Source organism: Hemiscyllium ocellatum, chromosome 5 (genome assembly GCF_020745735.1).
Source record: "Hemiscyllium ocellatum isolate sHemOce1 chromosome 5, sHemOce1.pat.X.cur, whole genome shotgun sequence".
NCBI lineage: Eukaryota > Metazoa > Chordata > Chondrichthyes > Orectolobiformes > Hemiscylliidae > Hemiscyllium > Hemiscyllium ocellatum.
This window is the reverse complement of record NC_083405.1, coordinates 26,968,408-26,982,844: the sequence shown is the minus strand read 5'-3', so window position 1 is coordinate 26,982,844 and position 14,437 is coordinate 26,968,408. Positions and strand designations below refer to the sequence as shown.

Here is a 14,437-nt window from a genome sequence, read left to right as displayed (position 1 = left end):
CTGATTATAGAGTCTGGATTACAGCTGTTTTTTTTCAGAAAGAGCCATCTTTGACTGTTACACTGCAGTTTATACATCAACTGTGACAAACCTTTGAACAGAAGATTTTTTTAAAAATTATTGTTTGTCAGCCTGATTTAGTATGCAGTATTTCCTGGATATCCATTGGAAACAACCCACGTAAAATGATCTGGAAGCTGAAAATAAATAATCAATTAACACATTTTCATTGTTAGAAATTAGGTAGGGATGTAACATCAGAGATTTCAAATTATTAGCATAAGGATTCAAATTGATTATGCAACTCAACAGATCATTGGCTTTATTATTAAAGCATAACAGATTGAAAAGCATGCAAGAGATATACAATTGAATTGTACAATACTGAACTGTACAGGGAGAGAACAGAGCTTGGTAGAATTGAACAATGAAAGTGAGTTGTCCAATGCAGTGAAGCAAGCAGCAAAACTGGGTTATATAATTAAAATGTAGAACATAACCTACAAAATATATTCAAAATACATGAAAATGGAAAAGCTCGAAAATTTGAAACAGCTTCAGTTTTTGTTTTTGCATTGAAAATGTTATTTGCTTTAGGAAATGGAAGTGCTGTATCTTAATCATAAACAAAGTGAATAGGTAAAGATTAGGATAGAGAGTTTACACTTTACATAAAGTGGACAGAAACCACAATAACATATTTTTTAGAAGCGGTGGTTCAAGTATCTGTTCCACCTTATTTCCATAGTCACAAGTGTAAAATTTTCCAATCAGGCAGTGTATTAGAATTTTATTTATCCCCTTGCATTTACAGTGCTTAATGCATGAGTGTGCAGGTAGTTTTATTAATACAACTGAAAGTGGGTTTATAACAAAAATATTTTCTTAAGTGGCTAATCCATTACTTGTAAGTACTTTATTTTAAAATCTAAAATTGTCTTTAAATCTTTACCAAAGTTATTAATTGCTTCATTGATCTACACATGAATAAATTTAAAGTACATAAGAACTTTTTAAAGGTATCTATTAGTGTCATTGTGTCTAAATAAAAGACAAAGTAAAGTGCCTCCTCATAGGAGTGCAATCACAATCAGAAGAAAGTCAATGATTAATTTGAACTCTGAGCAAGTGCTGGGTGTTAACTACACTGGAGATTTCTCAATGCTTTTCACTGGTTTAGCTGGAGATGTTACCCACAGTTTCCAAAGTCCTCCAAGTCATCTCAAAGCATAAGCAATCAAAATAAATAACTATACAACAGCACTACATAAAGAGGATATAAACAAAATGACAGAAAAAGTTCTCAAATCGTATCACAGTGAATACCTACACATGTACAAAGTGATCCATTGTGAAAGGTAAAGGCCAAATTCTACTTGATTTATTGAAAAATACAATTAAATCCTGTGACAGAGGAATTAATGTCACAGAAGACATCAGAAAAATTAAATTCTTTCATCGCTGTGCTCATTAAAAATAAATGTCTGAACCTCTTACTGCAATTTTCTGCACTCATACAAGCAAACATTTGCAAACTTTGACAAAATCAAAAAAAGTTTAATCACATTGACAATTCTTGAAAATAAATGAAAGGTTTAGAAATAATTTTTGTACCCTATCTGAACGTCAGTCTTCGTTGTTACACAGTACAATATTTTACAGATGTACTGGCAGCATGAAGTGAAATTAAAATCATTACAAGATAAAAGAAATGGGTACAGTATTTTTAATTCTGCTTCATGTCATTTCAGCAAAAAAAAAGATTTGAATTTTAAAACAGGTGGAGGAAATTTATAGTCAAATTATGCCTAAGTGCACAACAGCATTTAGATTGCAATCTGAAGTCCACTAAGCTGTCAAGCAATGTATGGTGCAGTACTCCCAGAGTCTGTTAATTGGTCTAGACAAGACAGAACGACTTTCATAACCACCTAATGCCATATGGTCAGGGAGAACAGACCTCTTGACAAACTGGGCGCTAATGGCCTACAGCAGTGCTGAGAAAGTTAGAAAGGGTATGTGTACACAGCTCTCAAAAATTTCAGATTTGGGTTTCCTGCTAATAATATGCACGCTTGTTATCTTTTTAAAGCTTTTGCACCTATTTTGCTTCACAAAGCATTCCATCACTTCACTGAAGAATAGTAAGCATTCCTGCAGCTTACTAGACCATTGATTCACTTCATATATTAAATTATCAATGATTCGCCCTACAGAGAGTGTTGTAAATCAGAACAGTTCACAAATCATACATTTTTGCCAAATTTAATAAAGTAATAAGGTACAGTAGTACACAAATCTGTAAACACTTACATTTGAAGAGTCTATAGTGGACAAATCAATTGAAGTAGAACATGCCATGAACCATCTAGAGAAATTCCAACTTTTTTTCAAGGTATACTTTTTTTTAAAAAAGAGAATTAAATTCAGATTTCCAAGTTTATTTGCTAACTCTCCCTCAGACATCATCAGCACGGCCAAAGGTAAACAAATAACAAATTGAAGCTATAAAAAATTTCACAAGGACCAATATAGATTTACAGCAACAAGACCACAGGAAAAAAATACACTTTTCAGAATAATTAGGCCAAAGCCATCATGCTCCCAAATGCTTATTCAAGAGAATGAAAAGCACAAAAAATATTTATTAAAATTAGTTTATATTTTTGGGTAGAATGTTAAGGTTGCATATTAATTCACTGTCATCAAAATGGTAATGATGAATGTTGGTGGCTTTATACTTGTATTAAAAAGTGATTTCCAACACTCACTAAAACGAATATTCTCCCTTCCACAAAGAGGTTAGCTCTCTAAATCGTCAAAATTCCACAAACATTGGTCGACCTCCATCCAATGGCCATTTTAATGAGACAGCTTAGAATTGGTTGAATGGTTGATGAACAGAGCCTGATTTTTGTCCTTACCCACTGCACTCTTGTAACAATTGCTTGCTGACAGTGGTGGGCAGGGATTAAGCAATCCCCAGGGTTGCTTCAGCTAATTGTGGTACTCCATCTCAGCCAAAACCAGGAAGCTTCCTTGCTAACTTCCTGTTTTAGAGGGGTTGAAATTACGATCAGCTAATGTGGTTCTAGAGTAACATGAAGACTAAAAATGATTTTGTAAAGGGCACATATAAATTTTCTTAACAGAGTCAATGTTAATACAACCAAAATTTCTTCTATACAATAAAACAATGTTTCCAATAACTTAATCAAACGAATGATTCTCTAAACTTGTATTGTTCTCAAGTGTCATTTCCATGATGTAACTCAGCTTTGAATGTAGTAAACAGAGTGGCCTGCAGTACGTTATTACAGTTCACAAGTGTAAAACTGTACATGTTAAACATGGAGTTTAGATTTCAAACAAAAGCTGTTTTAAATTGATTTGTGAATTGCCCATCAGCTAAGTGTACAGACTGAAATCCAAGCTTTCTTTGGGAAGCACATCACTGAATTAAATAAGCTTGAGTAATTAGCATAAAATTGGCTTAGGAGTGATTAACAAATAATTGGATAACATTTCCACGTGCAACACAGAGTCTGTTTCTTCCAAGAAACAGCAACCCATGAAAAAAAATGACATTTGCAACTTTGGAATTACTGTGTTCAGAATGAATATTGCTTCCTCACATCCTATAAACATTTATCCTTCAGTCAGAAGATCCAAATTTTATACTATTTAGGAATGCAGTTTAGAAAATAATGTATTTCACTATAATAATTATTAAAATGTAATTTTGATCATTAATTCGGATACATATTGCAATTGCGAAATGTCCTACCAAAAAAAGGCAATTTTTTTCCCCCTACCCTTTACCCTGCTAGTTGCAAGTGAAAATAGAACATCTCAGTCAAAAAGGTAACTGAATATTTTCACTGTAGCCACAAATAAACATGATTTTTCTGTCTGTGAAGCAAAACACTGCATTGTACTGGGCTTTCACAGATTTCTTTTGTGATTGAGGTCAGTTTGGAGGTAGATTTGGATAAATCAGCCGTCTGGATTGTAGATTCTGAACACATGCCCAAAGCAGAATGGGGCACAAAACAGATTCTCGCAATGTTCATCTTTTATGACTTTGCGTTGTTGTCATTGCTGCCACTTCCAAGCCCCGAGGATGAAGTGCTGATGAAAATAAAATAATAAAGAGGAAATTGGTTTCTACAACACAGTTAAAGCCTGAGTAACAGAGGAGAACCTTAATTATCTCCAGTCACAGAGAGAGACAGGAAATTTGGTCTTTTAATTAGGTGTTTGGAGTAGGGTCTGATTTTTTTTTGCTAGATAATTTAAAAGGAAATAACCCAAGTCCAACAAAATGAAATTGAGATAATCAGAATGCAGATAATTGAATTTCCACAGCATTCATTAACTCGGTGTGTAGGTGTGAGCAGCTTTCTATGATTAGCTGTCACAGCTCTATAAAAATTTGGTCAATTAACAATGTTTTTTAAAAATAAAGATGTCCACATTGGACCAAAAACACAAAGTAAGGCATCAATATGAAATACCTTTTGCAGTTTAAGTCTAAACCAATCTTTACTGGCTATGCTTCCTCTACAGGGAATCTTCGGTTAGAAGTGGCATGTCTGTGAACTGCATCCTCAACGGTGTAGTCAGTCTGACCCGAGACACAGGCCTCAATCTCTGTAGTGTTTAACTGTGTCTGCAAGAAGAGGTGTAATCTACTGTCTGAAAGGAGTATGTTGATCTTCAATACTCTGCAACACAAAGAAAACCTTGAAAGCTTGCTGTAAAGAAAAGATAAACCAGTACGTTGGAGTTCAGCTAGAAGTTAAGGAAGATCCCTAGTTTTGTGCCGTTTTGTAAGGCTTTTCTTATTTTAAGTAGAGTATTAAAAACATCTGAACTGCATCAGTAGCTCAGTCAGTAAATGAGCCAGGGAGTAGGTTCAATATTCTGCTTATGCCATGTTAAGATGACTTCAAGCAAAGCAAAAAACATAATTGTGACAATGCTGGGCGTGCAGGGGTGGAACCTTGGGTTAGTGTTTGAAAAAAGTTATACTTCCAATTCCTGAATGTAGCAGCCCAAATTAGGAATGCATCTGCACATCCATTAATGCATTTTTACAAAGCTAAGTGAGCAATAATCAGGATTTGGTGGTGGTGTTCTCTACATGATGACCTCTACAAATGCACGTCCTTCCAAATACTCACTCTGGACTCAGAAATGTTGAATAATAGCTTTTTTTGGGAGGTGGGAAGAGGGGAGGGATGGGATAGAGTAGAGAGAGATACCAATGCAGTCAAAAACCAATAAATCTTTGATTCATTGGTTAACGTAGAATTTGTATGTTACTGAACCCCAAACCTTTTGCTCTAAAGTTTCAAAACAAAAAAGAAACTTGATCAAAGCAGTTAATACACAGCAACAAATCTGTAGCCAAGCATAAATGGAGAAATATAAAACAAGCTACATTAAAAAGTTGAAGATGTATAAAGAAATTTACTTTGCCATCAAACGGTAATTTCTCAAGTAGAAGTAGTGACTTGGCAATTAAAATATACTCAGTTTGAAAAATATCAGTACTGTTGTGACAGAAGCAAATTATTCACATCAGGTACAATCCTCTACTTCTTTCTTCCCAAAAGGGTGATGTATCTCCAAATGTAACCGTTTCATAATTCTAAGGACAAGTGATTTTAACGCAACTCATCTGTATCTGTGGTCATTGAGAATATAGAAAGGTTTTCCGTAAAGATACATGGATCCTTTACTCATAGGACAAAACATACCATAGATGTGCAAGTTTATTCCTTATTGCATAATAGCAGCTTTGGCATAGTCACAAACATGGATTGAAATCATATCACAGATATACAAGTTTATCGTCCCTTTAAAATTGAATGAACAAACATTTATCTTCTTAAAATCACAATGTTGTTTAAGAGAAGTGATTAGCGTGGGTATTAAATGCTTACTTCAGCTGTAGGTATCAGTTGACATTTACAGCAGTCGGGAACTCTCAACATCATCTCAAGTTCAGGAAGGTTTTTGATTCAGGTTTTTTTTTAAATTCGCTCATGGAACATGAATATGGAGTATTGGATCAGTATTTACTGCCCAATTCATTGCCCTTGAGAAGGTTATGGTGTACTGCTTTCTTCAGTCACTTGGGGTGTAGGACAGCCAGTGCTGTTAGGAAGGGAGTTGCAAACATTTCACTCAACGACTGTGAAGGAATGGCAACATTGTTCCAAGTCAAGATGATGTGCACTTAGAGGGGTATTTTTAAGGTGGTGGTGTTCTATTTATCTACTGCTCCTGTTCTTCATGGGCTTGCAAGATCTCTTGAAGGAACCTTGAGGAGTTACTGCAGTGCATCTTATAGATGGTACGTGCTGCTGCCAATATGTACTCGTGAAGAAATGAAAGCTGAAGTTGGTAGATAGGATGCCAGTCCAGTGGGTTTGAGGAGGAATATTTTCTTTCAGAAATTTGTGAATGTGGAATTCTTGATCGTAGAGGGCTGTAGAAACTGGGTCATTATATATGCTCCAAGTTGAGATAGATTTTTAACTCAGGGAATCCAGGGTTATGGGGAAAAAAGGCTGATCAACCATTATGTCATGGTAGATGGGCTGTATGCACTGAAAATGTGTTGCTGGTTAAAGCACAGCAGGTCAGGCAGCATCCAAGGAACAGGAAATTCGACGTTTCGGGCCAGAGCCCTTCACTACTAGATGGGCTGTATGGCCTACTTTTGGTATGTCCATGGTCTAACTCAAATTGAGATTGGATAATTTTCAAATGAATTACAAGCTTCTGATTTTACACAGGATAATTTACATGCATAGAATGTTCTGAAGGTAATAAACTTATAATCGATATATCATGTTCAAAGAAAGAAAACATCTTAAGGCACTTTTGCAAGAACAAAAGTAGACATCGTGCCATACAAGGCGATATTAGGGCAGATGAAAAACACAGTCAAAAAGATAGGTTCTTAAGGAATGTTTTTGAGGAATTAACCGAGATAGAGATGCAGTGAATTATTTTTGGTAGGGATAGGAGTGGTAGCCGACTCTAGAGTTTAGGAAACAAGATGAACCTAGGGTGTAGTAATTAAAGTCATGGATTGTCAAGAGATCTTGGAGTGTTGTGGGGATAGAGGAGATCAGATAGGAAAGAGAGAGTTCTTGGATAAATTTGAAAACATTTCATAAACTATACAATAAGTATGAAATAAAAGAGAAGAAACAATTTTTCAAAAATGCACTTATGAGAAAGTACTTTCCTGATAAATGTAAGTTTCACAGGCAAGTGTGAGCTGTACAAATCCATAGTATAGAGGCTACAGGCTCAATGGCAGTTTTCTGTTTGATACATTGTAATGATTCTACAAATGTAAAATCCTTTCAAAAGCTTTGAAATTAAACCCTCAAAATGCATATGAAAATATTCATCCCTTAAATTTTTGCCAAATAGTAAAGATAGTTTGTGTCATTTAGTTGTGCTGATGGATACAGCCTTTTGTTTGCCAGTTAAACAACTGTAGGAAAATGGCAATACCGTATACTATGAATGATTATCCCAAAGCAGTATGGCACTCAGCTTACTAACATTAATTGTCAGGAATAATACCATGTTTTATGCCAGGTTTTGAATAGAATCTTCGTAGCACAAACAAAAAAAATGAAATCTAGAAAAATTCCTATTTCCTTCAGCATTTTACCATGTCCTTCGAAATTTGTGGCAAGACTTTTAACAACTATTAATAAACCAGAATCCTTCAGGCTAAAATTACTCAGTTGCAAATATTCTACTGCAAGTAACTCTGGGACTCATTTCTATTAACATGCTCCAGTACTTAGTAATTTCTTTAATAAGAAACGTCTTTAATAATCTATTGTTGCTGCTTGAGAGTTCCTGTATGCAGGTTACTGAAATTATATGGTTAATGGAAGGTTAGGTCCTATAACTCGTGGGCTAGAGTGGAAAGGGAGCAATACAAAGTCCTAGTTTGCTCTCACCTGGATTACAGTGTACACTTTTGGGCTTGCACCTTTTAAAAAAAATGTGGAACTTTAGTAAAAGTCTTAAAGGGAGTGTAGAAAGTTAGAGTAGATTCCCTACAGTGTGGAAACAGGCCCTTCGGCCCAACCAGTCCACACAGACACTCTGAAGAATAACCCTCCCAGACCCATTTCTCTCTGACTAGTGCACCTGACACTATGGGCAACTTAGCATGGCCAATCCACCTGACCTGCACAATTTTGGACTGTGGGAGGAAACTGGAGCACCCAGAGGAAACCCACGCAGACACGGGGAGAATGTACAAACTCCACACCGACAGTTGCCCAAGGCTGGAATCAAACCAGGAACCCTGGTGCTGTGATGCAGCAGTGCTAATCACTGAGCCACCGTGCCAAGGGTTAGATCATGAGGGATTGATCAACTAGGTTCCTATTCCCTGGTATATGGTTAGTTGAAAAGGAAAGAGAATTAGTTAATTTTTTTAAGAAAAAAAAAGGATTTTGAATTAAACTGATAGGACATATGGAGAATTATTTTCCACTCATGGAGAAGTCTTGGATAAGGCAACATAACTTCAAAATAAGTGTCAGGTCATTCAGGAGAGAATCTAACAATTAGTTCAAAATGCAAAGAGTGTGCTCTCTTGCACAGCAAGCAGATACTAGCTTGATTCATTTTAAAATCAGAAAATATTGATACTTGTGAACCAAAATTGATAGAATCCAAGTCAGATAGATCACACTATGAATCAGATCAACCATAATCTCATGGCCATGGATCAGATTTGAGGGGCTTGGTGATATTCTTTTATGGTTATTGAATACAGTAGTAACATTAAGATACCATTCAGGTTGCAATAAGGTACACGTTTTAGAAGTTGGCTGAATTAGGAGGACTGAATAGATATTGCTCAGCTGTTAAATGGCGCCCCTTAGAGGTTAAATGGTGACAACTCACTGCTGAAGAAACAGAGTTTGGACAATAATCTTCAGGATTCATTGCAAAACAAACATTGGAACAACTATTGCCTTTCCCAAAATATTCATGGTGAATTTCAGCCTTAATACTGGTTATGATCCAAATAATGTTAACTTAAATTTGTTGCTTTTTGAGCATTCACTTAAAAATGATTTCAAATCAAAAGGTCAGTGGTATTAACCTCCCCTACTATAAATTTCTGGAATGCTTTCGAGAATGCTATTAAATGGGGAATGTGCACACTGTGCCAAAAAATTTTTTTTCCCTCCTTTGTACAGATTAAATAGTCATGAAAAATTGGTTGAAAATTAATTTTGCTTTATATAACATCACTGAATTCCCTACTAATTGAGTGTGGAATGATATACTTAGTACATGGACAGAAATGTTCCTGTTTAAACATATGTCCATGTATCAATACAGAGAAATTGAATGAAGTCTGCAGCTACATTACCAATATCAAAGAAGAGCAAGTTTGCAAATGGAAACCACAGTTCTTACCTCATAATATATTTAGACAAATAGCCTATTATAGATCTTTGTTTTCCGACCATTAAACATAATATTGAAGTATTTAATAAAATAAAGAACTGCAGTTGATGGAAATCAAATAAAAACAAATTTCTGGAGAAACTCAGCAGATCTGGCAGATTCTGTGGGGAAAAAACAGTTAACGTTTTTAGTCTGATGACTAAAAATGCTAATTCTGCTTTCTTCCCACAGATGCTACCAGACCTGCTGAGTTCCTCCAGCAATTTCTATTTTAAATCAGCATTGAATATAGCTACTAAATAAAAGCATTGTTTAAAAAATGATTAGATATTATCTGTATTTTGACTGGAAATTAGTTAATTTCCTCAATCAGGTGCCGTTTCCTCAATGCTAGTATTATGTAACTACCATTTTGAAGTTAATTTCTGTCTCAAGTGTTTCCATTCCCATGAATCTGGTAGCAAGGACAAATTTTGAAAAAGAATTGCATGCTCTTAGATAAACTAGTAAATTCACTAGAAGTTTAGCGCTGTATAATGGCATTTTTAACTCAGCGGAGGTGTAGGTGGGATAACAAGTGAAATGCAGTAGCGAGGTAAAAAATTCATACTGTGCATTGGATGAAATCTATAACCTTCCAGATTGTCCATGGCTATACAGAGCTAAAAGTTATGGCGAAGTACTAGCTTCAGTTAGGTACTCATGGTATATTTTGAGGTGTTAATTAAGAGCAAACAAGAAATGCATCTTGTGCAATGATGAAATGTACAATTTCCTGCAACACATTAATTGCAGTACTCTAAATAAGGTAACTAGCACTACAGAAAAACAAGAAAAGGTTTTGTGCGGTCATGTCTAAACTCTCATTAAAATTGTGATGTTTGTGGTACTCCATTTTTAACATGAACGCAAAGCAGTCAAAAGCATGCAGCATGTATATCAGATACTTGGATGTCGTGGGTGGGGTGAGATGGGGTGAAGAAGAATTCATTATTATGTCTGATGTGTTACTTAAAATCTGAAGGAAGGATATTAGAGGTGGAATGAGAATGAGGAGGAGGTGTACCTTTCCATTTTATATTTAAAAGTGATTAGCCAATACTTCCTTTCAAGAAGAAAAAAATTTCACCTCTTGGAAACAAATTGAAAACCTCCTCACTGCTTGCGCACCTCAGTATCATTAACCAACAAAATTGTAGAACAGTGTCAGTCATCATAGCGAATACGATTACTTGATAACAGGATGTAAATTGATTAGTAACTGTCCCAAACTGTCAGCTGAATGTTTAGCACTAATCTCATTTGATTTGCATCTCAACATTATTTACCTTGAGAAATCTACAGTTAAGAAAACTCAGCTGAAATGAATACAAAAGATCTAAAATGCAGTCCAATAAAATGAGGAATAAACCAGAAACTAAATTGAATCATCCAGTGAAAAGGTTGCTCTTGTAACTTCCAGGAATGAGATCCAATATTGAATCATTATTCAAACTAAGAGGCTGCAATTTGTTTTGAAATACCAGCCAGGAGATTTTCTAGCTATAATCTATTCAGTGCACCATCTGGAGATGGAGAGATCTATATCTTATTGGTGCTGCAGTACTTTCATTCAAGTCAAAGACAGACAGTGTGTGCAGTCAGGCATAACACACTACACTCCTTGACAAACATGGCACTAGCAAGAATCACTTGCCAAACAATAGGGCACAGGTATTTATTTTATTTTTAAAAAGCAGCTTTTGAACAATTGCACAAAGCTTGACAAATGTTTACAAATGAATGTTTATCATTGACACCCACTATGTTTGAAATATACCCATCATTCTGGATAGGTCTAGCATACATTCAATTCCACGCTAGCTCAGCCAGTCTCAAACCTAGGGCAGTGACTGCCACACAATGATAGTAGTACTGCTTTAATTAACATGGACTGCATTTTCCATGCGCAAAATCAAAATTATATTAAGAAAAAATATGGAGATGTCACCACTGCTTGGGTGTCGTCCAAAGCCTGACTGACTCAAATCCAATTCACAATGAGCCCTGTTTGCTACTGTTTGTTCATACTGGAGATGGAATTATAGTTTTTATAATGTGTGAGCCATACTACGAACAGCAAAATGTTTAAAATCAGACAGACAATCATGCAAGGCTAAATCTGTATAAATTTAAGAATCAAGATCAGTTACATTAAGTGTCAAACAAACCAGTTAGCAATGACAATTCGCCAAAAACACATTCTGAATTAGATTCTACGGACATAAAATCAGGCTTTGCAAATTGAAATGTTACTTAATTTTATTGCTCAAATTTTCTACCCTTTTGTAAACCAAGACTTTAACTGACTTGAAAGAAATCACTATTAAAATTAACACATTGTAGTGGTGTGAAGTTCCAATCACATGCATTATTACCACTGCATGTGAGAACCAAGGATTGCATTACCTTCATCATACATCTATTTTTAGATTGTGCATTTGTTGTTTATTAGATTAAGAGACCCCCACTCCACCACAAGACCATTAAGGAAAAAAAAAGGCACAACGTGGTTGCTGTCATAAAAAGTACCACTGACAATTTGAGTGTAAATTTGAGACAAATCTTTTGGTCAGATATGCAAGTTAGGTGGATGGACTATGCTAAATTACCCATAGTGTTCAGGGATGTGTAGGTTAGGTACATTAGCCATGGGAAATGCAGAGTTACAGGGATACGGTAGGGAGATGGGGTCTGGGTGGGATAATCTTTGGAGGTTTAGCATGGACTCATTGGGCCAAATGGCCAGTTTCCACACTGTGGGGATTCTATTTTATTCTAAAATAGCCCTACACTGGTGAGTGGGAGTACCATCCCCTTAAGCTCTCCTTCAAGGTACACACTATTCTAACTTCACAAAATTGTCACAATGAAAAAGGAGGCCATTCAGCCCACTGTATCTGTTACAAAAGGCCAATCTCCTGCCTTTCCCTCATAAACCTACACATTATCTACAGAAAAGAGCACCTAATGGTCTCTTGAAGACCTCAATTCAACCTGTCCTGATCATACTTCCAAGCAGTGCATTCCATACCACAACTCCTCTGATTGAAGTTTGTTTTCTCATCTCACGTTAACATCTTTTGCAAATCACTTTAAAACTGCGCTTTCTGGTTCTCAATCCATTCCACTCTGTCCAGATCCCTCAATTATGAAAGCTTCAACGAAATCCCCTCTGAATCTTCTCTCCAAGCAAAAGCAAGGAGTTTGCACATTCTCCCCGTGTCTGCGTGGGTTTCCTCCGGGTGCTCCGGTTTCCTCCCACAGTCCAAAGATGTGCGGGTCAGGTGAATTGGCCATGCTAAATTGCCCATAGTGTTAGGTAAGGGGTAAATGTAGGGGTATGGGTGGGTTGCGCTTCGGCGGGTCGGTGTGGACTTGTTGGGCCGAAGGGCCTGTTTCCACACTGTAAGTAATCTACTCTAATCTAATCAAAACTTGTAACTTTTGATTTTTCATAACCAAAAAAGGTGTCTCACCCGGAACACCATTCAATAAAAGCTTTTACATGCTCACTCAAGCATTCACACTATCTCCACAGTGTGGTGTTCAGAACAGTACACATTCCTCCAAATGAAATGTAGTCAAATGTCTTATACAAGTCCATTGTGACTTCCCTGGTCTTGTATTCTATTTATGAAATCTCAAGTGCTGCATGCTTTACCTGTCCTGTCACCACTAATGACTTACATGGATATACATCCAGGTCCCTCTGTGCTTGCACACTATTTAGAATAGTATTTTTTTTTTATTTATGCTTTCACTCCCTGTTCTTTGTATCACCACCTGTCATTGTGACTAGGTGAAAATCCTGGAACTTTCTTCTCAACAGCACAATGGTGTATCATTTTCCTGGAGTCTAAACCAGTTTAAAGCAGCAGCTCCTCACTGCCTTCTGAAGGCCAATTAGGGATAAGCAAAATGTGCTAGTGTACTTAGCAATGCTCACGTCCTGTGAACACCAAGGAAATACCTTTTGACAAAGGTAGTGGGAATGAAAAATTTTCAACTTGAAGCTCAGACCAAAAAAAAAAGAAAAAAAAGCTTCCATCAGCAGTATCTGGCACTTGGGATTTGGTGTGCCGTTAGCTGAACATTCAAACTATAACGGCCAGTGTTTGCTTTTAGTCTTATTGGAAGACATTTACCATACAATATTAGCAAGGATCTGCTAGCAGGCAAAAAAAGAAATGAAATGTGACCTTGCATTCATAAAACAAGAACGATCCACATCGTAACATTAAGGTTACAGTCAAAAAACTTGGAAGTTACCACATGCATGAATCAAATGTTTGAAGGTTTTACACTTACCCCATCTCCTCTATTGTAGAAAGCAGGGGGGATGGGGCAATTTATTCTGAAGGAATTACTAGCCTAAACAATTCTTAGCAGTAAGCCGGAGCTACATCTACAAATTTGCTGCAGTACAGAACTGTAACCACAAGATGGCAGTAGCCATTAAATAAAAGACACAGGCTTTGAGACAGTGTCCAGTGTAATTGTCTCAGGACATTCAGAACTATTTGTTTTAAATATAGCTCACTATAAGTGCTGAACATACCGAAGGCAAATGCAAAAGACTAACTATCGACTCTCTCAACGTGTGTCAGGCTTACATTTTTAAGATTACTCCTTTAAAATATTGGTTTTAATTTCTGTCGTCTTTATTTCAGGATTCCCCAGTTAGAACCAAAGTGACAGCGTTCGCCATTGATGGTGATGCGAGGTCCTCAGAAAAGCCTCCCGACTTCGGTGACCCTATTTCAGGCTTCATTTCAATCCAGTGACAGCTAAAGAGGATCTTCAAGTTTACTAACAATGATCTCATCAAGCAGGCTGAACAGCCCATTTATCAGAAGAATTTTCAGTTTTTCCATATCTACTCTATCCAATTTACTCATGATTTGAATACCTCTATCAG

At 36.3% G+C, this 14,437-nt stretch overlaps 1 protein-coding gene across 2 annotated transcripts in view; it reads right to left on the bottom strand.

Moving 5' to 3' along the window:
* Window positions 1-292: 292 nt before the first annotated feature.
* The window catches only part of snx10b (sorting nexin 10b), a 52,546-nt gene continuing 38,401 nt past the window's right edge, over window positions 293-14,437 (bottom strand). For both annotated transcript variants that reach the window (XM_060824608.1, XM_060824607.1), the window contains exons 6-7: window positions 4,518-4,727; window positions 293-4,131 (exon numbers count right to left, since the gene is read on the bottom strand). In XM_060824608.1, coding sequence (XP_060680591.1) covers window positions 4,553-4,727 — 175 coding nt within the window. In that variant the 3' untranslated portion in view covers window positions 293-4,131; window positions 4,518-4,552. The remainder of the gene's footprint in view (window positions 4,132-4,517; window positions 4,728-14,437) is intronic.